At 40.5% G+C, this 25,481-nt stretch overlaps 5 protein-coding genes across 9 annotated transcripts in view; 4 read left to right on the forward strand and 1 right to left on the reverse strand.

Moving 5' to 3' along the window:
- The window catches only part of nudt8 (nudix hydrolase 8), a 3,341-nt gene extending 1,593 nt beyond the window's left edge, over positions 1-1,748 (reverse strand). Inside the window, exons 1-3 of one of the 3 annotated variants that reach the window (XM_085479308.1) lie at positions 1,582-1,747; positions 1,074-1,141; positions 36-860 (exon numbers count right to left, since the gene is read on the reverse strand). In XM_085479308.1, the coding sequence (XP_085335434.1) occupies positions 36-859 (824 nt within the window). In that variant the 5' untranslated portion in view covers position 860; positions 1,074-1,141; positions 1,582-1,747. Of the gene's footprint in view, positions 1-35; positions 861-1,073; positions 1,142-1,581 lie in introns of all 3 variants that reach the window. The other 2 variants (XM_085479310.1, XM_085479307.1) reach the window with 2 other exon arrangements.
- A 212-nt stretch (positions 1,749-1,960) lies between these two features.
- ftr86 (finTRIM family, member 86) lies at positions 1,961-6,597 on the forward strand. The gene is made up of 11 exons (XM_085479302.1): positions 1,961-2,781; positions 3,103-3,198; positions 3,300-3,533; positions 3,623-3,776; positions 3,854-3,979; positions 4,088-4,138; positions 4,263-4,304; positions 4,402-4,443; positions 4,628-4,690; positions 4,782-4,984; positions 6,025-6,597. The coding sequence occupies exons 1-11, from the start codon at positions 2,272-2,274 to the stop codon at positions 6,358-6,360; spliced, it is 1,857 nt and encodes a 618-aa protein (XP_085335428.1). The 5' UTR covers positions 1,961-2,271; the 3' UTR covers positions 6,361-6,597.
- Positions 6,598-9,937: 3,340 nt separating this feature from the next.
- Positions 9,938-11,445, forward strand: LOC146693523 (complement C1q-like protein 4). Its single transcript, XM_085478786.1, has 4 exons — positions 9,938-9,978; positions 10,319-10,426; positions 10,522-10,662; positions 10,750-11,445. Exons 1-4 carry the CDS (start codon positions 9,972-9,974, stop codon positions 11,172-11,174), a joined length of 681 nt encoding a protein of 226 aa, XP_085334912.1. The 5' UTR covers positions 9,938-9,971; the 3' UTR covers positions 11,175-11,445.
- A 1,795-nt stretch (positions 11,446-13,240) lies between these two features.
- On the forward strand, positions 13,241-14,430 carry LOC146693524 (complement C1q tumor necrosis factor-related protein 3-like). Its single transcript, XM_085478787.1, has 4 exons — positions 13,241-13,274; positions 13,366-13,470; positions 13,550-13,690; positions 13,775-14,430. Exons 1-4 carry the CDS (start codon positions 13,241-13,243, stop codon positions 14,206-14,208), a joined length of 714 nt encoding a protein of 237 aa, XP_085334913.1. The 3' UTR covers positions 14,209-14,430.
- Positions 14,431-19,818: 5,388 nt separating this feature from the next.
- cbln18 (cerebellin 18) lies at positions 19,819-22,861 on the forward strand. 3 transcript variants are annotated; one of them, XM_085478790.1, is made up of 7 exons: positions 19,819-19,995; positions 21,271-21,370; positions 21,491-21,670; positions 21,757-21,915; positions 22,002-22,090; positions 22,190-22,270; positions 22,365-22,861. In XM_085478790.1, exons 2-7 carry the CDS (start codon positions 21,271-21,273, stop codon positions 22,491-22,493), a joined length of 738 nt encoding a protein of 245 aa, XP_085334916.1. In that variant the 5' UTR covers positions 19,819-19,995; the 3' UTR covers positions 22,494-22,861. The 3 variants fall into 3 exon arrangements, with proteins under 3 accessions (XP_085334916.1, XP_085334915.1, XP_085334914.1); XM_085478789.1 differs by lacking the exon at positions 19,819-19,995 and adding an exon at positions 20,649-20,989; XM_085478788.1 differs by lacking the exon at positions 19,819-19,995 and adding an exon at positions 21,008-21,072.
- The last annotated feature ends 2,620 nt before the right edge of the window (positions 22,862-25,481 follow it).

The raw sequence follows: 25,481 nt of genomic DNA on the forward strand, positions 1-25,481 counted from the left end.
TTTAAGACATAGCCTGCTTCTAATCTACCACTAACCTGACATCTCCTTTGTGCCTGCCCTTCAGAGTGCTGGACCGCAGGGTGAAGAGAAATGCAGGCTCCCCATCAAGAGAGCAGAGGGAGACCAGGACGGATGCCCATCTCTGATTTCGTTCTTTCCTCCCCTTCTGCAACTCGTAGAGCTTCAAGTTAGGGCCCAAGTGCTGTCGACATCTGTTTTCATTCCCGGGGGATAAGCAATCTCTCCAGGTATCTGACATGCACGTGGCAGCCTGATGAGTAGCTATGGTTTTGTGGAAACTGAGGCTAGGGAGTTGTGGTTTATTGTGCTTGTTTTCTAAAGTCCAGGGACTATGTGCTGACAAGCTGAGAGGTCTAACGAAGTCCTGTCCATGAGTTAAATGGCTTTGAAGAAGGCTACACTGAATCTTACTGGTGCGGCTAAAAGAAGGCAGGTGAAAGTCCCAAGGTTTTCTCCAGCGCTGAAGGCAGGTTATTTTGACTAAACAGTTCCAGTAAGTGCGCACAGGATCACACACTTGTTTGGTTTTTGTAGAGGCAGAATGGTGGTGGTTTAATAAAATGGCTTTGAATAGAGGGTTTTCAAACCGTGTCTGTCTCAGCTTATAATTGAAGCTACAAAAAGATACTGGTGCTGAACTATAAACAGTCTCTGTGGATGGTCCATCCTTGTGGGTGCCTGTTCCACTTATTTCTGAGTGTCTCCTTCCTTTCTCGTGACTTGCTCCCTGCCATCCAGCACATGTGATCTCGGAAAAACCACAGAGATGAGAGTCTCTTAACAGCTGTAATGATCTTTTGGGGCAAGACCAAGTCAGAATCCGAGAACTTGCCAACATCCTATAAACGGAAACAAAACATACCGATATGATCGTAAATGTATTAGTCAATTAGTTGTGTTCATCAGCTAGTTAAACCAACTTGAAAGAAGTGAAAGATGAACTAAAATCTGCTCGTCTCTGCCAGCAGGGGAGGTGAGGGATCAGATAACATGGGTAAACAGGGCTGAAGATACCCTGGCTTAACCGAGATCAGAGGCTCACCCAAACCTACCTACAGTAATACTGGTCACTGTGCTCTCACAGTCATATCTCGGTGTTACGTTTCACTGTTGTTCAAAGCTGTTAAGACACAGAAACGTATTTTATATATTAGCTTCGAATACGGAGTTCACGTTTGGCTCAAGTTTCTCCCAAACTTGGGTTGAATACAGCTAGCTAGCTAGCTGTATTCATTTGTTAGCAGTGATGACGATATATATATATATATAAAATATGACATTGTCAATGTTCAGACGTCCTCATCGCCAACTAAACCCATGCAAAGAAGGCTTTTTGGGCGAGAAAATCTTCAGTGTCTTTAAAACGAGTAAGGAGCGCACGCAGGCTAACTGACCGAGCGATCAAAACAAAAACCAAACAGCTGAAGTAGCTCATACCCCAAAGCTAACACTCAGATTTGGCTTATGACAAAGCCCCAACGTGTTTCACGGTATGTCAGAAAACACACCAAGGTGCCAAGTATGACAGTAAAACGTCATTTTAACACAGAAAATGCTCACCTTGAAAGCTGAATCAGCAGCGGCTGGGCGGCTGCCAGCAGTCAATATGGCGCCGGCTAGCTTCACTCGCGTCAGTGTTGCCCTCACCACGTCGTGATGACGCCAAACTTATTGCACAGCATTCAAGCTTAGCCTGTTGTGCTTTCTTTGTCCCCTCCCGAAGTTTGGTTTTAAGACACGACGTTTACGTTATTTAGTGATTAAATCACGTGGAAAGCACCAAATGATGTCAGTTTATGTAACAGGTTTTTAAAACCAGTCCTTCTCGTTTGGACTGTGTAGGCCCGCTTCCTTTACAGAGGAGACTAAAACAGGCGCTCTTTACAGTTTTTTGCCTATGGGCAGACTGCCTGGCAAGAATGAATGTGACTGGATGATTAAACTTAATTAATTCGTTTGAGTAGCAAAATTCATTTTTCCATTAGGAGGCTCCAACAAACTGTTGAAACCCATGATGTCAGATTGATAGACTCCTCACTCCACCTGTTTAACCAGCCCCACCCTGAGCCGTTTCTTCATGTTTTAAGCAGCAGGTGATTCATATGAACTGGCATTTTAGCCTCGTCATTTGTTGGGTGTCATTGCTTTAATTTCTCTGACCTGTTTGCTGTAGTATCAGTTCCGTGACTTCACACAGAGAACTTTGTGATCCATACAAAGAAAGTTTAAGCTCATCTCCTCCCAGCGAGCATGGCCTCAGGTTGGACTGAAGAGGAAAGCTTTGCCTGTCCAGTATGTCTGGAAACCCTGAAGGATCCAGCCACTCTACCCTGCGGACACTCATACTGCTTGGCTTGTATTCAGAGCCACTGGGACAAAGGGGGCAGCAAAGGTCAGTATAGCTGCCCCCAGTGTAGGCAGGTGTTTAACCCTCGGCCCTCGCTGGCCAAGAGCACCCTGCTAGCAGAGGCTATGGAGAAGCTGAGGACCAACAGCCTGAAGCAGCACTCCTTCACAGCTCCTTCCCCCGGCCCACCATCCATGCCGGTCTATTTGGAGGTCCAGCCAGATACAATGCAACGAAAGGGCAGCGTGTACCCACAGCTTCCCTCTGTGGAACCCAAACCCTGTCACCAACACGGCCAACCCCTGGACCTGTTTTGCCATGACGACAGGGAGTGTGTGTGTGAGGTGTGTTGCCAGCATGGACACAGTGGACACCGTGTTGTCAAACCGAGAGACGAGAGAAAAGAAAGACAGGTGTGTAATTGTAATTATTTCAGGTGATATTTTCACTCTGCTTTTATTTTTGTTTATTTGTTTTTGGGTCTCTAAACAACTTTTAAAATTAAAGTAAAATGCTGGTAAAAGAAATACACCACTATAAATGCAGTTTCCAAGTGTAACTAAAACATTTCTTAAGCTAATCTTGAAGGACTTGAAAAACAAGTCTGAAGTGCGCCTTACTGATGTTATAGTGATTCCCAGCAAAACTATGTAACAATATCACAAATAGCCTGTACAGTCTCAAGTACAGTCATTACTGCCTCACAATGTATGTGTCCATGTGTTTGTGTATAGAAAGAGCTTGTTCAGATGCAAGCAGAGGTACAGAGGAGGCTCCAGGAGACGGATAGGAAGATTAAGGAACTCCCACATTTTGCACGTCAAGACAAGGCATGTAGAAAACCTTATTAATTCATGCCATCCTTGTTTACTTTGAAAAATATGAAATTGTGGTGACAATATGTCCTCATCTTGCTTGTCTACACTACCAGGCCTTGGTCCAGGCTCTAGAGAAGGAGAGCACAGATTTATTCATGGAGCTAGCCAAGAACGTGAATCTAACAGGCACCCAGGTCAGCGAGCTCCTCTCTACCCACGAGGCCTCTTTAGGCAGCCAGGCTGAGGGGCAGCTCAACAGACTGGAGCAGCAGGTTGCACAGCTCAACTGGAAGAGTGAAGAGCTGAGCAGACTGGCTGACATGCAGGACGATGTCTGTTTCTTGAAGGTAACGAGTGTGAAGCGGAGTGCACATATTTTAGTGCTAAACTAGATCTGTAGTCTCTGACTGTGGAATTTGTGGTATTTGTTCTCAAGAACTTCCTCCTCATGGAGCCGCTGGTTCAGACTGATGCCACAGTGATTGGGCAGGAGGAAACCATGGTGACGTCAGTCCGCTCAGTCATGAAAGAACTGCAGGAGTCAGTTCAGGATCTCTGCAAAGGCAGCCTGGAAAAAATCATCACAATAGGTCAGCTCTTCTCTTCTACTCTCTTCTCGTCTTTTCTCTTCTCTTAATAACATAAGGTCAAAATTTTCCTTTTGCAGTGAATAACCCCTTGGCTTTGACTACCAGTGGTCCGGAAGCAGCAGGCCCGCTACCAGCGGGACCAGTACCAACAGGCCCACTACCTGCAGACCCGCTACCAGCTCAGGTTCCTGCCCAAAGTACAGGTACGTTAAATACCAGTCCAATAAAAGCACAAATGAGCTTTATTTTGACTGTTAGCTTTTGACTGTGGAAAGGACACCTTTTTACATGTAAACCCTTTTCTTCTGTAGTGTATGAAATGAAAACAGACTCTCCACCCTTGCCACCTTTGCGACCTCAATGTAAAACATGCGCGCGCGCACACACACACACACACACACACACACACAGAATATACTTTAATGTGGCATTTGAAAAAACACTGAGTTCATATTTTACTCTTGTTTTTATTTTTTTTCACCTCAGGGCCTCTGCCTTCAAGGTCTGGTGGTTCTGCTTACATTCAAGGTAATGCTTGAAAGGGTTTCTCTAATGTTGGCTGTCATAGAGTTTAGATATGCTTTAGTTTAACTGTTCTGTTTGTTGCTTCTCTCTGTGAATGAAGCTTCAGCCCCACCTCCACCCTTGCCTGCTCCTCGACGTCAAGGTAAAAGCACAAACATTATCATTGACGATATCCACGTCAGGCAGTTACCCCGTCTTGTAGGAGATAAAAGCTGGCTGTGGACAGCTTTGCTCACCTGACCTTTCACAGATACCTCTTAGAGTATCTTGGGGTTAAATGTTACTTTTCCTTTTTACAATGGTGTATTTTTTTTCTGTCTTAACAGCTTCTGTATCATCAGTGGGATTTATGAAACCAGAACCAAAAACTCGAGATGAACTCATAAAATGTAAGTCTTTTGTACTCCAGAATACAGACCCCTTTATCGAAGCCTTTGTTTGTTCCAGTCTTAGGTAAAATGACAAATCCTCTTTCTTTAGTTCGTTTCGAACCCACTATGGACCCCAACACAGTGTATCGCCACATTCTGCTGTCGGATGGCAATCGTAAGGCAACGATGCGGGCTGAGAACCTGAACCCACCAGACCATCCTGATCGATTCCAGTTCTGGAGACAGGTTCTCTGCAAAGAGCCGCTGGGAGGGAGCCCTTATTACTGGGAGGTGGAGTGGACTGGCCAGAAGGTGCTTGGATATGATTAAGTGTGTGTGTGTGTGTGTGTGTGTGTGTGTGTGTGTGTGTGTGTGTGTGTGTGTGTGTGTGTGTGTGTGTGTGTGTGTGTGTTTTCAACTGTAACTGTTTGAGTCGTAGAATTAGTTAACATGCTTTGTTTGCCCAGTCAGTGCTAAGTAATGGTTATGAAAGAACTCTAATGCCATAAAAGTCTTCAGACCTAAAAGCAAAATAGAAGTCTCACAATAGTAAGTCTGACTAAAGAAGGCTTAAATCAATATTCTATGTCCTACCATTCCTTTTAGGATAGGTTTTGGCTATAAAGCATTTTTAGTTTTATATATTTTAATTAAAATAAATGTTTTTGAGGATTTAAATCATGCAGCCAGCATTTGTCTACACAGGTAGTCTGGTAATAGAGGGAACTGCCCTTTGTGCTCCATTTTAATTGGCTAATGGAATCCATGTATACAGAAACTTCAAAGGAAACCAATCATTTCAATTACTTTCTGCCTGGAAAGTAATTCATTTTCTCACACAATGCACAGAGTTGCATCATAGTTTATGCCAAGTCATACTGTATTAGAGTACCAGAGAGGCCCTAAGGACAGAAGTGCTATAAATACAAAAATTACTGACATTTCTATTAGTCACGGCTGCGCTCGTTAAAAGACACAATCTGTTCAACATACATATTTGTCATATGTTATTTTTGTAGGTTATTTTTAAAAAAGAGCCACATGACCTCCAGTTCTGAAAACCTGTTTAATGCACTTGTGCATTAAACAGGCTCTTTTAATAACCAACAGGGGGCGACTCTTCTGATTGCAAAAGAAAAAGTAACATTGTATAAAAATCTATGAAAATTTGATCCTACTTTTGAATTTATTTATGACCTTGATAAATATATTCTTAGTCATCTTATGGTCTCAATTTGTAGTTTAAAGTTCTGTTGTTTCCCTTTTTGTTTTTTGTTTTTTAAAGTGATTAGCAAACGACTCTTACATTTGTGCCCCTCACTGAATTTATTTTCCTCACTCCCATCATGCAGGTCACCATCGGAGTTTCCTACAAAGAGATAGAACGCAAGAGTAATGATGACAAGAGCCGTTTGGGCCACAATGAGCTGTCTTGGAGTCTGTACTGGTCTGGGAGCGGATTTTCCTTTTGGCACAATAACCAGGAAAAACTGCTGGGTGCACCAAAGGCCAAACGGATCGGCATCTACCTGGACCAGCATGCAGGGATTCTGGCCTTTTACAGCATCACCCAAAACCAGGCTACCCTCATCCACAGACACCAGCAGCAGTTCACTGGCCCTCTGTTCCCAGGATTCAGATTCTGGGCAAGAGTAGGTGCTACAGTAACCATTTGCCAATTAGACTGATGTGCACAAGAGTAATTATCTGATGTTTTTGATTAAAGATGTTTATCTGGCTGCAAGAATGTAACAGCTTAAGGTTTTTAAAAAGGATGTCAAGGATGCCTTCTTGCTCTGGAGAGAACTAGTTCAGTCAGTTCTTGTTTACATAATGATTTTGCACCAACCATGATTCATGTAATATAAATTAATTTTAATATGTCTATGTAAGTAAATAAAAGATTAATAAACTTGCAACACATACCTCTGTGATCTGTTTTAGCATTTTTTTTTTTTAAATGAGTTGACTGACTGTATCTTATAGCGCATTGGGTCTATTTCTTCCTTCTTATGTGACCAAACACATAACCAATATAATGCTGATCTTCTCTATATCTCACTGACCTTTATGCCTAGAGCTTCCCCTCCATTCTGCACTTACAATATATTTAGTATTCCCATATTTATTTCAATCTTTCTCCACACACAGATACGATGAGCTGAAAAGTCCTGATTTGTGTTTGGTCTGTTTAGCCTTAACTCTGGTTCTTCCTTACTGACTTGTTACTTTTCCGAAGGAAACTCTTGTGTAAGTCTTTTCTCTCTCAGTGCAGATATTCAGAAAATATCTTGCTTTGCACTAGTTAGTAATCAAACACTATTCACAGGAGAACAAGGAAGAGCTCATTTTACATGTTTTGGCAACAGTTTGTTGCAACCCCGCCCTGATTGAAAAAGTTGGACACGCTAAATAGATACAAATCCCAGCCTTCTAAGATAACAACATATGCTTTAGAATGGCACTGTTCTCATATAAATATACTACAGCATTATTGGTTAAACCTGGTGACGCTAGTGTTGCAATCATTAATATGACCACAAAAGTATATTCAGTGCAAAATGACTAAGCATGTACTTGTGGACACAAAGTAAAAACACTCACCTTTTTTGGCCCAGAGGAGAGGTGATACCTGACCTACAATGACAACAAAAGACCTGGGAGGTGCACATGTTGGCGTGCTGTTAGCAAGATTATCTGAGGTGAGACTAGATATGGTTAGAAAAAAGATGCAACTTTAGGAAACGCACCTGCTGTGAGGTAAATGTTTTGTTGAGTTCCATATCTCACTTCTTTGCCAGCTGTTATTTTAATCTGAATTTAGATACAGAAAATGATACAAATAATACTGCCTAAGGGAAGCATGTATAATATAAACAGAACTGGTCCTAGTGCAGAACCCTGTGGAACTCCATTATTAACCTTACTGTAAGCAGAAGGTTCCCTACTTACATGAACAAAGTGGATGGATGGATGGATTGATTGACTGATTGATTGATTGATTGACAGGATGAAGGTGACTGATCTGCAGGCTAACTGTTAGGTGGCAGTAGAATACAGAGAACATTTTCCCTGGTTTTCTGCTGTATGCTACTGACTGAGTTAAGGAAAAATAAGCTGCTCTGGGATTTGTGGAAACTTAAACCTCACTGATAAACTTTAAATATCATCCACATTTATCTGAAGTAACAGTAGTGTAAATTGTTTTGTTTAAACCTGTGCAATTAACAGCAGAAAGCTGTAAATTGATTTAGTGGTTGATATTTATCAGTCATGATGGATGGATATCCTAAAAAGTATCAAAAAAACAAAGCAGAGGTCTTTCATTTTATCTGCTTTCTTCTCTCTTGTTTCATGCTAAAATTGCAAATATTCTCTTGAGACTTCAAGCAGAGATTAGGAACAGGATGATTCTGCTTTTTAAACTATGCTGTCTCCAGCAACATCATTTGAGCCACTAAGTTGTACTTTGAGATTCGAGCATGCAAATGGCCGCTAACTTCTTTAGAGTTTCTTATCCTTTTTGAACTTTTGGTTTGGTTTATTTAGCTGAGACTCACATAGTTGGAAACTGCTGCAAGTTGAACCAAGGTCAAGCTGCAGGAAGGACATTTTTTTGGATTTGCATTACTTTTTCTTTGGATTAAATTCCACGCAAACTACATTAGTCTGGATTCAAGTCAACAATCTCTTCCTGTGGAGTAGTAGTTTTTTTGTGCATAAGAAAGTACAGTAGTTTTATTATTCTTAGATTCATCACAGGTCAAAGAAAGCCCAAGAAAGTCTGCAGGTGACACATGAAAAAGCATTAGGGCAGACAAGTAAAACCAATCTGCCAAAAGTAAGGGGAAAGTGAATCGTAAGTTACTGTAATGCACTAATACACATGATCATTATAAAGAAGAGCATTGAATTTTAAATACAGTGATTCCGATCTGGAGGTAGACTGTAATTTAATGGGTTGTTTACAGTTTAAATGAGTGTTTTCATACAACATTCAGCTGTTGTAAATACTAATAAGCTTTCATTTCAGCATAGAAAGCAATACCCCTGTTTGCTCAGTATAAAGCTATCAGAAGCAGATAATTAGCAGAGATTAACAGAAAGGCTTTAAACATGAGACACACTGTGGTTCCACTGTATTCCTACTTGTGTGCCTCAATACAGATTTCTACTGGGCATTAAGCAGGTACGCAGTGACCACTGGCCACCCAATCAGCTCGTACAGGTTCTGTGTTGAGTCACACGGGGCTTACACGTGTCTTAATTTTTCTGCCATCAAAATCTCCACATTGGCCCTCTTTACTGAATAGCCTGTTTTTCAGCAAAGAAAGCAAAAGATTTTTTTTATTTTGTCTATGGCTTGCATAGACCTCTTCAAACATAATTAAACATATTTCCCTCTGTTTCAGTCTTTCTACTAAGCAAATTACAGCCACACAGTCATGACAATGGTATCAATCATGTGATTCCAAAGCGACCAAGTATATAGTCCACAGCATATAATTATTTAAATAATTCAACAGCTTATAGTGGTGCAGCACTCTAATATTGATCCGCCCAAACAAATTGGTCTGGACTGAAATAGTTCATCAGCATAAGTAAGAATGAATGTCTTTTAGTTGTACTTTACCTATAAGGTTAATTAGAAAGTGATAGCATGCTAACATGGTAAGATGGTGTACATGATTAATGAAATGTTTGATCATAAATATGTTAGCATTGGCATTAGGATTTACCTCAAAGCATTGCTGTTTTCTACCTGACTCTAACAACATGCAGGTGAGCTTCCATGTAGGACTACTGGCAGTCAGAGGGTCGTGCTGATCTCAGCAGCAGCTTAATGAAATAAATCCTGCTTACAATCAGCACAGTTTATCCTTCCAAAAAGGCAGGTTTGTTGTTTGTTTTTAACTCAATCATGAACATGGAGAGTGCAAAAACAATGTTTAGTAATCTGACTAGAAAAAAAAATTGCTCATAGCAAAGATATGTGTGTAACATCAAACAAGGCACCCTGGAGCAGCACTCACACATAAGCTGTCTGTCAATGTGTGGATTTGAGAAAATGAGAGCCTCTAGTGATGAAAAAAAAAAACAGATTAATCTTGAGCTATAAAGTCACAGAGGGAAAGGGGATGAACAACAATGAAAAAAGAGAGAGGAGGAGTCGTGTGAAAAGAGGTTACAAGGGAGGGGCTTTTAGAAAACTATATATCCATTACTTTCGTGTCATGATCAGTCAGTACAAACTTCCACCCTTCAGAAGCATCATCATTTGCCATATATCAGCATCAACATGAGAGGTGAGACTAGATGGACGCTGTATCTACATTGAAATAAGATTTTGGAGGAAGATTTTTTAATTGCAAAGAACATTAATGGATTTAGCTCAGGTTCAAAATATTCAGACTCTAGTAGGCAAAAAGGACTAAAGACTGTGTGTTAGAATTTTACATTTAGGAAACTAAACCATGTGAAAATGAAAAGTATATTAGAATAATCTTTTACATTTTGGGATGTTGAATGTCTCCAATTAAGCTCGTCAATTCCACAAATTGAAAAAAGGTAGAAAATAGTAGTGGTTTAGAGTCAGTTCAACATTTCAAAATAACAAAGATGTCTGATGCCCTTCTTTTTCTCCAGCAATTGTATTGCTGTGTCTTCTGCATGCAGCTTTCGGTCAGGACAACAAGTTTTCCTGGCTTGGACCTTTGGAGAATGTACCGCAGCAAGCCCCCGTTCAAAGCCAAGGTGAGAGGCTGTTAAATAAGAAGGTCTGCATTCATGTCTCAATATAGCTCTGCATGTTTTTACCTGAAAACCTACTCATTTGTGTGTGTATGCAGTGTGTGTTACTGACCAGGCGTCGTGTGGCTGCTGTCTAATGCAGAAACAAATAGGCAGGTTGGAGAAGTTCTTTAACATGAGCATTAACAAACTGAAGGACGAGCTCATGAGCTCCAAAATGATCCTCAACAATATGAGAGGTGAGTGACATCAAGTGGCCAATAAACTAAAAGTCGAAGCTGATAGATTTCTCATTTCGCTAAGCTATTTCTTCTCTGCATTTCCAGGAAGCCGCAGCGCCTTCTCCATCGCTCTAAACAACAACTCAGCCATGGTCTCCTATGGCCCCTTCTCCAGTGATAGCATAATTAAGTACAAACATGTCTTCATCAACTTGGGAGACGGCTACAATGTGGAGACTGGCATCTTCACCGTGCCCCGCTCCGGCGTCTACAGCCTCTCCGTCACGGTTTACAGCTCTGCTCGCGTAACCCTGAGCAACTGCGTCACTCTGCAGGTTAACGGCGAAAATGTGGCTGAAGCCATTGAAAGAAGTGGTCAGGACCTTGAAGACAGCACCAGTGTTGTCGTGGCTGTGCAGCTGAACGCCGGGGACCAGCTGTCTGCCAGGCTGCTCCAAGGATGCTCCTTAAGCGATGACATCAACCACTACAACACTTTCACTGGTTTTCTGCTTTATGCTTCTGATTAAGTTGGCATAGTGTGCTTTGTACCAACGTTTGCCTAATACAGCCAAAATGTAAGCCTGCTAGATGAAAATTTTCTATGGTGACATCAGTGACTTGTTTTGTTCTTTCTGAGATTGTATGTCATTATGCTGAAGAGATGTTTCTTAAACACTCTTATGTGGATTAACCCTTGAATTACTACAGCTGTATCTTTTTTTTAGATTGTTGAAGTGTCTTGGCTATAACTGTTATTGATTTTGATTTAGTTATAAATGTTATATTACTTGTCTGTGAAATCTGTCAAGCCTATAAAAATGATGAAATAAATCAGATCTTTAAAAAAACACAGTTGCCTTTGTTATAATTTTTGATCCATTCTGTAACAAATAAAGCAAAGTTGTAACGGTGGTACTAGCATAGTGTGCTGTTCACAATTTGAGTGGAAAATAGAGGATATATAATCATTATCTTCTTTGTGAAATAAAAAGATAAATTGAAATAAATGCTATTCCACACCAATGAAATTCCCAATAAGTCCTGTGATGGCCTAGCAACCAGCGCAGGGTGTAATCCAACTCTTGCCCAAATCAAATGATACTTGTGTACTGGCTTACTACTCCTCAAGTTGAGCAGTCAGAGAGTCTACGTATCATTCACTATATATATATATATATATATATATATATATATATATATATATATATACATACACACACACACACACACACACACACACACACAAACTGCACTTTTATTTTTGTACTTTGTGTCTAACATTTACACACACTCTAATAGATTCATCAAGGGTTACGTTGGGGGTATGTGTGTTTGCCCAAGGATGCCTTGGAGGACCAAGAACTGATCCAATTAGTAGACAACTCACTTGAGTCAACCCTCTATCTTAAATTTGATAGGATGGATGGATGCTTTCTAAATAACGGGCAGCATGGTGGCATGGTGATTAGCACTGCTACCTCACACCAAGAAGGTCCTGAGGTCAATTACACCACTTTTTGTTGGGAGTTTTCATGTTCTCCTCATGTTTGCGTGGGTCCTCTTGCTTCCTCCCACAGTCCGAAGCCATGCACTTAGTGGGGATAGAATAATTGGAAAGTCTAAATTGCCCATAGGTATGAATGTGAGTGCAAATGGTTGTCTTTGTCTATGTGTTAGCCCTGCGACAGACTGGCGACCTGTCCAGGGTATCCAGGGACAGCTGGTCCGTACCAGCAACCCTGAAAAGGATAAGCGGAAGCGGATGGATGACTAAAGCAAGATTTAATCATGTCCTAAATTGCAACAAACAGTGCAGCATTAAAATATATTATTGGTGTTTAAAATTCTGAATACATTCTGTAGCTAATTAAGATGCTGTAACAATGTAACAAATCATGTGAAACTACGAGTACTGGCAGCTTCATTTGTCACCTTTTCATTTCACTCTAATCTACACAGATTATTTCCTAATGTAAAAATGATCACAGCACCACACTGTATAATATACACAGTATAAGCCTGCAGTGTAGAACGTTGCTCCAGTCTTCCTACTATATACATATATTCTCACGTTCAGTGAGAGACTGAGATTACCAAAAAGCACCACTGAATGACACAGGAAATCATTCCTACCTGCCATGTGTATAGAGCCCTTCTAACACATTTCTGTTGGACCAAAAATATGTCAACTTATCTATCACACTGAAAGCACAAGCATGTAAAATGACAGTGCTTTTGTAAAGGCAGGTTAGAACTGTGCATAGAAAAGTACACTAGACTATCAACCAGCACTTTACACCTTGTCTGCTAATGAGAACACACTGACACCTCTTTCCAGATGATAGATGACACCTCACCGGCATCCACAACAAAGCCTTAGAGTCAGGGTGTGTACCTGCTTCTGTGTGATTTTTAAAGCTGAGATCAAGTGGTGATGATACAGCTTTATCAGTTGCACAGGTAAAAAGGACAGGGAAAAAACCCAACAAGGGGCGTTGTCAAAGTTGGAAGGCAATAAGGGAGGAGCGCTGTGAAAAATATATATCCATGACTCTTGTTGAGCTCATCAGTCTCTCTTACCTTTCATTCATTCATGAAGCTGCCATCATTTAGTGTCGGCATGAGAGGTGAGCCTACGTTTACACACAAAACAGGTATCTAGTAAGTAGCGCTTTCTCTTTCTTAATTGGTTTATCTCTTTCACATTTTTCTCCACAGCTCTTGTACTGCTGTGTCTGCTGAATGCAGCGTTTGCTCAAAACGCATATTCCTGGAACGGACCCGTCCGGATTGCTCCAGATCCCGACCCCAACGCAGGCAGTGGTGAGGAACTGTGACTGCACAAAAAGTGTGTGCTCATATATTCTCTGTTGCAAGTGTGTTAATGTGTCTTTGTGTTCAGCATGCAGCACGGACAAATTCTCCTGTGGTTGCTGCCTGATGGTGCAAGAGGTGAACAGGCTGAAGACCTACTTTAACAAGAGCATGACTGAGCTGGAGAAGGACTTCCAAAAGACAAAAGAAAGTCTCAGGGTGGTTGAAGGTAAGTGATCAATTATAAAGGACATAACAGCAAAAGCAGATTTTTTTGCACTGCTAACACACCACCTCCCTTTTGCATTTCCAGCCAGCCGCGTTGCCTTCTCTTTCTCTCTATTCAGCGATGAGAATTTTAAGTGTTACGGCCCCTTCAGCGAAATGAACAAGGTCGTCATCTACAAAAATGCCTTCCTTAACTTGGGCGGAGCCTACAACATGAACACTGGCGTCTTCACCGTTCCTTTCTCAGGCGTCTACAGTCTCGCAGTCACCATCTTCAGTGACGCAGGGTCTCCCGGCAACATGCTGGCTGCCTGTGCCAATCTGCAGGTTAACAATAAAGTGATGGCAAGAGCCAAAGAGTTTAATACCAATGACCAAGAAGATAGCGCCACCATAGTTGTGGCCATGCACCTGAAAGTTGGAGACATGGTGACTGTTACCTTAAGCAGTGGCTGCTATCTCTGTGATGAAAGCTACTACAACACCTTCAGTGGCTTTCTGCTTTATGTTACTGAATAAGTTGGAGGATGGTTGGTTTTTATTGCAAGTTTTGCTCCACTTTTAAGGTTAGAGTCTGCTAGGTGAAATTTTCTGCATCAGTCTATTGTTTGGGGATTCTTTTGAGAAAGTCCCGGTTTTAAATTCATCGTGCTTTGATTCAGCTTGTACAATCTGAAAGCTTAAACCAAGAAACTATAAGAGTATCTTTGTTCTGAAAAAAACATATATTTTCTTGTTTCAGTAATGGCCTGTAATGTGTATATACAATCAGCAGCCATGCACCTTGTAAAATTACATGAACTGTAATCAAAAGGTTTGTTTTACCTGAACAATTGTGTGATTGTTTGGAAAATTAAACTATTGAAATACTGATGGTACTATGCTGTTTATTTTTTTAGGTATTGATGTTTTCCACAGACCAACTTTATATTGAACTATATTTAGTAACACACATATATCAATTAAATTTAAAAAAACTTTATTTACAATCTTGTGAGCATGAATATGAAGCCTTATTAAACCATATTACCACTCTGGTGACAGACATACATGACACATACAGTATCAATGAGATGAATGTCTTAACATTTAGTATATGGTGGATTTCAGTCCATTTTAATATACTTTATTTTATTTACCCAATAACATCAGTCAGATGCATCCAACTAATCTTTCATCCGGTACCACCTTAAACCTGATCTTATACCTGTCACCTGTTCAGGGGTTCAGAGAACGATGTTCGGGTGAAGGACTTTCACCATGTTTTTACATGTTAAATTGTACAAGTACATGCTGACCTGGGCACCTTATAGTCACTGAGTCGGCCATGGTTTGTATACCAAAGTGGTCTAGAGTCATCTGGTGATTCTTAAAGGGGGGCTTCAATTCTCACATCGGTAACAATAGTGAGACCCGAAGGCGGGTCTGTCATAAGACTTCTTTGCAAATAGTGATTTGTCCATAAAGGTGTCCATATCAACTGGTGGTAAGTTGGGGAAAGATGCTGGACACTATACAAACGTATAGTGAAGGTGCACTTGGAAAATCTGGCAGAGGCCCGGTCTGTGGGATCTTTAACACCGACCTGAGGCAGAACTTCAAAAGCAGGGACGCTGGGCATGTTGAGTCGAAATGAAATAGGTTGCACCGGAGCGGTTCGTAGCGTAGAGTGTAAAGCGACAGGAATGAGAATTAGCACTTCCCAGTTTCTTGAGCGCCTCCTGGGTGAAGTGCGCTGGGCATTTCCTACTGGAAAGAGGCCTTGGGGCAAACCTAAGTCATGCTGAATAGATTATATCTGTCAAATGGCCTGGAAATGGCTCTTTGTTCCCCTGGATGAACTCAGGGAGGTGGCTGGGGAGAGAGAGGTTTGGGCTTCTCTGCTTAGGCTGCTGGTCCCACGACCAGGTTCTTGATAAGCACGACGGATGGATGATACCCGAGTTGAATCACAAAGACATTTAATAGACTGAATATCCACATTAGTTTTTGATAGCGTGATCAGTAGAAAAGTCATCAGTAGAATAGCCGTGACTCGTGATCAAAAGAGTTTTTAAAACTTGCTAAAAATTAGGCCAAAATGCGTCTTAAGTCTAAAACTGCCTCTAGCTAGATGTTAAGAAGTTAAATTTGCTGGGCAGTTTTTATACATTCTGTCACAATAAGTTGAATTATTAAATCTGAAAAATAAAAGAAATGAAAACTGTTCAAAGAATTAGTAGTATTTCATTATACTTTTCAAACAAACAGCAGTGGGACCTTTTTACTAGTTGTTTTACTCCAAAAGAAAGCAGTCTTTTTCTGGATGGGTTTCGTCATACTGAAATGAACTCGGGCACATTTTCACACCCGTATCAAACAATCTCTGGTTTGAAATCACATCTGAGGTTATAACACTGCATGCCAGTTTTGTCCCCAGGTGCTACATGAATTATCTCGAGGACAGGAAATCAGACATAAAACACCTGAGATACCCTGGCATTGAGAAGATCAGATAAGAAGAACATGAAACTATGCGATGAACCAGGTCAACTGATTTGAGACTCCGTACACACAAGTGATGAACAAAAGACAAATACACTCAACAAAAATATAAATGCAACACCTTTGTTACTGCTCCCATTCCCCATGGGATGGACGTAGAGACCTAAAATTCATTCCAGATACACAATATAACCATCCCTCCCAAACAGTGGTCACAAATCAGTCCAAATGTGTGGTAGTGGGCACATCTGCTATATTGAGATAATCCATCCCACCTCACAGGTGTGCCACATCAGGATGCTGATCTGACATCATGAGTAGTGCACAGGTGTACCTCAGACTGCCCACAACAAAAGGCCACCCTGGAATGTGCAGTTTTGTCTCACAGCAAAATGCCACAGATGCCACAAGCAATGAGGGAGCGTGCAATTGGCATGCTGACAGCAGGAATGTCAACCAGATCTGTCGCCCGTGCATTGAATGTTCATTTCTCAACCATAAGCCGTCTCCACAGGCGTTTCAGAGAATATGGCAGCACATCCAACCGGCCTCACAACCGCAGACCTCGTGTAACCACACCAGCCCAGGACCTCCACATCCAGCAGGTTCACCTCCAAGATCGTCTGAGACCAGCCACCCAGACAGCTGCTGGAACAATTGGTTTGCACAACCAAACAATTTCTGCACAAACTGTCAGAAACCGTCTCTGGGACGCTCAACTGCATGCCCGTCGTCCTCATCGGGGTCTTGACCTGACTCCAGCTCGTCGCCGTAACAGACTTGTGTGGGCAAATGCTCACATTCGATGGCGTCTGGCACGTTGGAGAGGTGTGCGCTTCACGGATGAATCATGGTTCACATTGTTCAGGGCAGACGGCAGCTGAGAATGTCCCAGTTCTTGCATGGCCAGCATACTCACCGGACATGTCACCCATTGAGCATGTTCGGGATGTGCTTGACCGGCGTATACGACAGCGTGTACCAGTTCCCACGAATATCCAACAACCTCGCACAGCCATTGAAGTGGAGTGGACCAACATTCCACAGGCCACAATTGACAATCTGATAGACTCCATGCAACGATGTGTTGCACTGCATGAGGCAAATGGTGGTCACACCAGATACTGACCGGTTCTGGGTCCCCAGACCCCCAATAGCGCAAAAAACTGCACATTCCAGGGTGGCCTTTTGTTGTGGGCAGTCTGAGGTACACCTGTGCACTACTCATAATGTCAGATCAGCATCCTGATGTGGCACACCTGTGAGGTGGGATGGATTATCTCAATATAGCAGATGTGCCCACTACCACACATTTGGACTGATTTGTGACCACTGTTTGGGAGGGATGGTTATATTGTGTATCTGGAATGAATTTTAGGTCTCTACGTCCATCCCATGGGGAATGGGAGCAGTAACAAAAGTGTTGCGTTTATATTTTTGTTGAGTGTATAATACATTTTTCCAGGAGTACGGACATTTTTAAATGTGGTTGTCAACACATGAAAAACCCTGTTATCAAATAGGGCCACGTCTTTTTGAACAAAACACCTGGTTTCAGGTTAATAACAAACAGTAGAGGTGAATGAGGATCTGCTGTACAGCAAACCCTTGTTAATGGGGCCAATATTTTAATTTTAAATGCTTAACTTTTATGCGTAAAAAAATATCCAACTATGATTTCAATATATACACTTTGGTACAATCACGTTATTTGTTAACTTCATGCTAAGGATGATGTTGTATTAAGCGCACACACAGATTTATCTATTTGCTTCCCCATATGATGGGGCAATTCATTTTTATAGCTAACAATGGGTTAACAATTGGGCCATTTACCATACAAAATCTTGTCAGGTAGTCACTAGTGGCCAGCTGGTTACATAGAAGTTTGGGTGTACAGAAGTCTAAGAAAATGCCTCCTAGAACCCTTTTTCAATAAACTCTCTGTAAATGATTTTATAGACACAGTCGCTAGTTTCAAGTCCTAGTGAATCAAAACTATTATTTATTTTAATAAATTGTGTTCAATTAGAGTAGCCGGGATATATCCTCAGTGCAGTCAGATCCACTGCTTATTCATCATGTCAAGTTTCGAACACTAAGATGGTGGTGGTGAAAATGCTTAGTTCAAGGTCTATTTATAGCCTAGAGGATCTTTTTTTTAATTGGAAATACAACATCGGCCTCAGCTGGTCATGCATGCTCTGCATCTTACTACTATTCAAAGGATCTATTAGTCTACAAAGGCTTTATATTGGACTGTGCAGTAAAAGGTTGGTTGTCAAGAAGGAGCTGAGTAAAGAGGTAAACTAGTGTGCCTACAGCCTCTCTAAAACATGGTGGAGGCACTGTCATGGTTTGTGGCTGCATCAGCCAGTGGCGCTGGAAATGCTGTCAAAATTGAAGTAATTATGAGTACAGAAGAGTACAGTCAGATTTTTAAACAATGCAATACCATCTGGAAAGCAACTAATTGGCAACAGCTTAATTCTTCAGCACCACAATAACCCTACTCACATTGGCAATGCAGTAAAAGAATACTTGGATAACAGACAAAGAGTGGATTGATCTCTCCAGGGCCTGGAACTCAGCATTATTGAAGCAATGTGGGATCATCTTGACAGAGAACCGAATGAAAAGAAGCCAAGATCTAAAGGTTTGAATTTTCCTTCAAGACGTCTGGAGAACTTTTCCTGAAGACTGCTTAAAGAAATTATAAGAACGATTGAGTAGGTGGTCAAACCAAATATTCATTTTCAAGCTCAATACTTTGTAAAAACTCAGATTTGCCTTATATACACTGTACTACCACTTATGTTTGTATATTTCTATAAATAATGGTGGTTGGTTAAAAAATATGATTTTCTGCACCAAATGTTTTCGGTGCAGTTCATTCATTTATTTTCCAAGTATTTCACTTGAAACAACTTCACCATTCTACCACATGGAGAGCAGAGTTTAACCTCTGTAAAGCAAAATTTCATACTCAAACGATCAAAGTTTCTAAGTGAGATAACAAATGAAGTGTCTATGTTATCAATCTACTCCCAAATAATGGCAATCGTGATTTCTTATCTACACATAGACATATCTAGGCACATATTATAGGCCTCAACAGAATGCAATATCTTATGACGATTGTGCAGTCAGCTAACATATTCTTGCACAACAAAAGACTTTATTAGGCCAATTCTCTGAACCAGGTTAAAGTGTTTCCCACTTTTTTCTTTTTTTTTTTATCTCATATCGATGATAAACTGGGCTACTACCACTATCTGAGTTTCCAACAATACTTAAAGAGAAAGCAATCGTGGGAAAGCAATACTGTATATTGTTTTTGTTAAATCAGATAAAACTCAGCTCCATTTGTCTTCTTATCTCAGTGTTATTATATTCTCGGGGACCTGACAACTATCTACATTTGAGCAGCTGGCATCATTTGAACAATGGCAACCAGATACTGCTGTCCTAAAAACGAGTATTACTGTCCACACAATAAGTGCTAAAAGGTGCTGTGAGAACACTTTTTGTTCTTTTAAACTAGAGGAAAATGATCTACTGGACTGTATTACAGAGGCAATTGAGGCTGTCACCGTGGCAGGGATTGGATAGCTAGTGCTTAGCTGTCCAATGTCTACTTGTGTGTTTGTGTGTGTGTTCATGTGAAAAGGTGGAGCTACTGTCATTCGCACCCTCATGGGCTGGATCACCCAAAGTGTAACAATAAGAAGCTGAATTCATCCTCCGCCATTAACTTTCTTAAATTCACAAGAACCTGACACAGGCCCAGTCTTTCAGAACAAGAAGAGGACCAGAAAAACAGTAAGTTTTATGATTAAGTCCTTACATATACATTATAAAAATGTGAAACAAATACAAATGAAGAACGTTACATTGCTTTCGCAGGGGGATGATATATAATTAACCTTTATTTGAAACATATAAAATTAAAAAAAAAATACTGCTGTATGTGGGACTGAAAAAGGAAATTGTTTATATGCAGACATTAACTAATATACATGTTATGATGATTACAGTAAGATAACCAAAATACTTAACACTCTAGCTTTCAACTACTGACTTATGGCCTTGATAAAGAGTATCACGGGTACCAGATTGATGTATATTATCAAGGTCAAATTCATTATCGCTGCTTTCTGCTACATTTCAGTTTTACCCATTTTAATTTAGGTTAAAAAAGCAGTCCAAAAAGTCGGTATGAGTTACAAAGTCAGTCATATTTTAAAGCTAATACTGAAAAAATTTGCCAGCCAGAGTTAAGTGGAACTTTTTTGAGACAATCTTGAAATTAAAATTTATGAAACATCTAAAAATTTTGAGTAACGCCTGTGTAAGTCAAAATTTTGAAATATTAATGTGAAACTTGGACTTAGCCTAGATGACAAAAAAATTCTTAAGAAATAAGAATCCATACACAGAGGGCTAAAAATCCAAGTAGACATCTAGCCGACATAAACATCATGTTCTTAGAGTTTAAGCTGGGTATATACTAGCTTATTGGGATTTTTCTGAGGAAAGCATAAGTTTTGGTATTTTTACTTGCTAGCAGCTAGCTTAATTGGCTAGGCAGATAACATAGCTCAGAGCAGGTCAAAACTAAGCCTAAACCACACTAAATGTGGCTGAAAAGTAATAGCCATGTTGTACACACTCAATTAGCAAGAGATGAAACCAGCATTTTTAAGTAACGCAGCACATTCGTCCTTACCATTGTTGTTTGGTGGGAATGGCTTCAAGCATTTAACTCCTCCTTACAACACACCTCAGAATGAAGATCAAAAATACACTGCTAAAGGTTGGCAAAATCTAAGTAGAATTTTCTGAGTAAACATGAGCTTCTTCACTTTACACACAATACTTAAGTTGTTGTATGGTAAGGTAGGTAGCTAGTTTTAGGTAATTCCAGCAGTTATGTTAAAAAGTTCAGTTACTCAGTTAAAGGTGTGAGAATTAGTGCTGATAGGCCTGAAAATGCTTGCATTAGCTCAGCAGTGTTTAGCTTACTATCTATAAGAAAGGAGTACTTGGCCTCTCTAGTCTGATAAAATACTGGATTCTGCTTTTTGTTTTTTTCAGATGGTTGTATTACCAGTTTTGTTCCTGTTGGGGTCACTGTTTCTCTGTAATCCAGTGCAGGCCCAGTCCGACACCATCTTAATGCTGAAACAGGCAGCACGTATGTTATCCGGCCTTATTTTGTTGACAAACTCTTATATAACATTAAGTTTAGTAACTTTAGTTTGACGGCTGAAGCCATATCTGTTTGCCCTTCTTGGTGTTCCTCTGTTTTTTCCAGTTAACTGGAAGGGAACTCTGACTTGTGAAACATCGGACTGCAATTGCACTTTCAATCAACAGCGCGGCTGCTGCTGTGCAGCAAGGGACATGCTCCAATTAGAAGAGGATATCTTAGAAAGGATGACCTTTTTGTGGCATGACATCAGCACACTGAAAGGCAGAGTACAGTCACTCACAGGTGAACACCCTTGTTTATTAAATTCAAAGTATTTTGAGGCCATTGACCTCTGTTGTTCAGTATTAATTCTCCCTTCTCGCTGTCAGATAAAGTCAAGGTTGCCTTCAAGGCCACAATGGACCCAAATATTGCCCTTATGGTTCCTGGATCAACAGAACGTTGCTTTGGTCCATTCAATATTAATATTCCAGTTCCCTTCAACTCTGTCCTTCTCAACAGTGGCAATGGATATAACCCGTCCTTGGGTAAGACACACACAGAAAAAGAAGGCTTAAACTCCTATGACTCCTATGAGTTTAACTCACTAACTCTGCACTCTCTGTCTCTTCAGGTATCTTCACTGCCCCCTTTCCTGGTGTTTACGTCTTTTCTTTCACAACCTACTCATCTGTGGGAGAGAATGGGCGCCTCTACCATAAAGTAAACAAAGCAGATTGAAATTTCTGATATCAGATAACATTTGACTGGTCTCGCTGTATAGCAACAACAAAATGAGTTGTACCTTACTTTTCTGTGCAGGTCCAGCTTATGAAGAATGGGAAGCGCGGAGCCAGTGTGTGGGAGAATAATCGAGAGGATACGGAGGACAGCGCCACGCAGGTAAATTGGTTGCTACAAATACAGTTACTAAATGTGAGACTGTGTCATTTTTGAGAGAAACAGTGAGAAACACAATTTACCATCTGTTTTTCAGGTCGTTGCACTGGAAATGCAGAGGGGCGATCAGGTCTACCTTGACCTGACGTCTGGGAGGAAACTCTGTACAAATCTTCAGTACAATGTCTTCACTGGTTACATCCTGTACCCCTACATTGCTGCCTAATACACCACCTGGAGAGCCAGGTCACTTCATCTTTCTCATTCCAGGACCTTAAATGGATTGAAATCAAAATACTAGTGTTCACCCACCAGATATAGGTTTGTGATTTATTGTGGGGCAGGTCCCATTGTTTAAGAGCCCCTGCATTAGATTTAAACAAAAAACTACAAAGATGTTTGTTGCTATCACATAATATGCCAAGAAACACAGTTTGTGCATAGTTAGAAGAAAAACAAGAAAATCACTTCTTCAAAGTTATTTCCATGATTAAGATCTAAATCTGTGTCAATAAATTATACAAAGTCTGTCTGTATAAAGATAAAGTGTGAAATTTTTGGGTTATGACATAATAAAAGCTTAGTTGACAGTGATGGCGTGTGTTTAATTTCAGAACTCGTACACACTCACATAGGCAACATCCATGAATGGAAAAAGCAGTGAGAGGTTTTTCTAAAAAATTAGGAAGGATGACAGTGGATCATAACAATGCTGCTGCTACTGCTGATGGCATCTGGCCACGACCCACCTTCAGTTAAACAAACACATGATGTAGGAGCAGATTACACACACATGCACGCACATGCTGTGAGAAATTGGACATACCAGTCATTCCAATAGGAAGCTTCTGTGTAGAAGCCAGAAGCACAGGCTGGTGGGTCCATGTTGTTACTTTAAAGCTGGGATGTCAAACTCATTTTACATCATGGACCACATACAGCCCAGTTTGAGCTTAGAAAAGGGAAGTCCTCCAAACTATACATTTAGTTCAAGAGATATCTGAATATGAGAAAAAAGGTGCAAAAAGAGCATTTCTTATCCTACACATGAAAGAAATGCTGCTGTAGTAAATCAAAGGCTTACAACTGGAACTTTTATGTTACTTAATTGTTCATCTAATAATACCAATAACCATGAGAGAGGTTTTTATTGCTGTGAAAAGCTGTAAACTTGTGAATATATGATTAATTGTTTAATATGTAGCTACTTCTCAGAGGAGTTTAACTTAGCACAAAGACTGGTAAAACACGATAAGCTAGCCTCTTGTTTTCTTCAGTTTGTACTCAATGCAAGACACACAACATGTTAAGTGTTGCCTGTTTGCATCAGGATGCAGATCCGTTATTCTATCAACACATTCTCATCCCAAAGCATAACATACTGACACTATGTGACAAATCGTTGGTATGTTACTCGTTCAGAAACATGAGAACTATTTGGAATGAATCTACACATGTACATTTATTTTACTTTCTCATCATGAATCACTTTGGAAAACACAATCTAATACGATTGAGGTTAGGGATAAGGTTATGGTTAGGGCCAAGGCTGGAACGTGTGTTACTGCCAGGAGCATCATTCTATTGGACTCCATCCACAATCCATATGGATGCAGAAGGTTACCTTTCACGTTCCTATGTGATGCCTCGGGACGTGACAAATCATCGGTATGTTATGCGTTGGGAATGAGAACAGTTTCATTCTATTATCAAACTAAGGTCAAAGTTCATTTCTGACCACAGAAACAGAGATAACAGGCTCACTCATGGCATATTAAATTCCTGATAATGGTGAATATTTAAGCCAGACTGAACAAGCAGCTGCTCCTAATGACACACATTTTATCTAAATTGTTTGCAGACTCTGAAGTGGGTGTTGTTACTGGTTTTTAGACCTTGCGATGAACACACTAACACAAGAGGATGGATCACTAATGCTAGCTAGCTTGTTTAGAAAAGTGCTAATTAGAGACACTCAAATAAAATACTGGAATTTCTCGCACCACAACAGTACAAGCTATGTGATACTGGATTAAAATGCTCCCCTGAATCTGTCTTTACTGTGGAAGGTTTTCACTGTGAGTGAATACACAAAGTTTATCAAAGTAAAACGACGGGGACCACAACAAAAATGCCGATAACAACAAACTTAATGAAACTGACAGATTTTTAAAAAGATATTTTAAAGATGCCAACAAAGGCAAAGTTAAAGCTTTCAATTAGGTAGATAAAAGGCCTGGAGTTGATTTGAGGTGTGGTGCTTGCATTTGGAAGATTTTGCTGTGAACCGACAGCATACGTTCAAAGGAGCTCTCGATGCAGGTGAAACAAGCTATCCTTAATCCTTGAGCTGTGAAAACTGAAAAAAGGAGTGGCAAAGTCTACAGTTTTGTGATTGGTGGATGATCACAGAGTCATTTCCTTGGTGATGAGAAACCCCTTAACAACATGCAACCAAGTGAACAACACTCTCCAGGAGGTAGGCATATAGATAACCAAGTCTACCATAAAGAGAAGACAGCTTGAAAGTAAATACAGAGGGTTCACTGCAAGGTGCAAGACACTCATAAGCCTCAAGAATACAAAGGCTAGATTGGAGTTTGCTAAAAGACATCTAAAAAAGCCAGCACAGTTCTGGGAAACATTCACTGGACAGATGAAATCAAGATCATCATCAGCAAGGCTCACAAACAAACAGCAACTGAAAGCCTCTGCAGTAAAGGCCTGGCAAGCATTAAAAAGGAGGAAACCCAGCATCTGGTGATGTCAATGAGTTCAAGACTTTAGGCTGTCATTGCCAGCAAAGGGTTTTCGAAGAAGCATAACAACAGTATTGAACATTTTATCTTCGGTTATTTCATTTGTCCAATTATTTTAGATCCCTTGAAATGAAGGGATCGTGTTAAAAAAGCATTTTCCTCTAGCATTTTTATGTAAACTTTTTGTTCAACCTGCTAAAATAAGGCTGAAAGTCTGCATTCAATTGCATCTGAGTATTTCATTCACTAATGTACAGAACTGTACTCTTTGCGGTAGCAGAGCACTTTATTTTTAGTCGTTAAAGTGAGAGAAGATCCCAACTTACTGCAGATTGGAGGTTGGAGGAAATTGTATAAATGATATATGATCTCACTTATAGTTCTTAGAAAGAAAAACAAAATATGCAAAACAACCCAAACCTCCCCCCATCAGCCTGTCTCTGATTATCACTACA

The sequence above is a fragment of the Copadichromis virginalis genome, linkage group LG14 (assembly GCF_057382275.1).
Source record: "Copadichromis virginalis isolate Kocher_CV1m ecotype Utaka linkage group LG14, C_Virginalis_male_GT1.1, whole genome shotgun sequence".
Lineage (NCBI taxonomy): Eukaryota > Metazoa > Chordata > Actinopteri > Cichliformes > Cichlidae > Copadichromis > Copadichromis virginalis.

What these genes read in the sequence shown, in the direction of transcription:
- ftr86 (XM_085479302.1), top strand. Translation starts at nt 2,272, where the DNA reads ATGGCCTCAGGTTGGACTGAAGAGGAAAGCTTTGCCTGTCCAGTATGT. An exon ending in ACGATGTCTGTTTCTTGAAG is followed by an intron (nt 3,534 to 3,622) that starts GTAACGAGTGTG and finishes TTTGTTCTCAAG; the next exon opens with AACTTCCTCCTCATGGAGCC. An exon ending in GCCACCTTTGCGACCTCAAT is followed by an intron (nt 4,139 to 4,262) that starts GTAAAACATGCG and finishes TTTTCACCTCAG; the next exon opens with GGCCTCTGCCTTCAAGGTCT.
- LOC146693523 (XM_085478786.1), top strand. An exon ending in AGCCCCCGTTCAAAGCCAAG is followed by an intron (nt 10,427 to 10,521) that starts GTGAGAGGCTGT and finishes GTGTGTATGCAG; the next exon opens with TGTGTGTTACTGACCAGGCG. An exon ending in GATCCTCAACAATATGAGAG is followed by an intron (nt 10,663 to 10,749) that starts GTGAGTGACATC and finishes CTGCATTTCCAG; the next exon opens with GAAGCCGCAGCGCCTTCTCC.
- LOC146693524 (XM_085478787.1), top strand. Translation starts at nt 13,241, where the DNA reads ATGAAGCTGCCATCATTTAGTGTCGGCATGAGAG. An exon ending in CGACCCCAACGCAGGCAGTG is followed by an intron (nt 13,471 to 13,549) that starts GTGAGGAACTGT and finishes CTTTGTGTTCAG; the next exon opens with CATGCAGCACGGACAAATTC. An exon ending in AAGTCTCAGGGTGGTTGAAG is followed by an intron (nt 13,691 to 13,774) that starts GTAAGTGATCAA and finishes TTGCATTTCCAG; the next exon opens with CCAGCCGCGTTGCCTTCTCT.
- cbln18 (XM_085478788.1), top strand. Translation starts at nt 21,025, where the DNA reads ATGAGCTTCTTCACTTTACACACAATACTTAAGTTGTTGTATGGTAAG. An exon ending in CAGAGTACAGTCACTCACAG is followed by an intron (nt 21,671 to 21,756) that starts GTGAACACCCTT and finishes TCTCGCTGTCAG; the next exon opens with ATAAAGTCAAGGTTGCCTTC. An exon ending in CGGAGGACAGCGCCACGCAG is followed by an intron (nt 22,271 to 22,364) that starts GTAAATTGGTTG and finishes TCTGTTTTTCAG; the next exon opens with GTCGTTGCACTGGAAATGCA.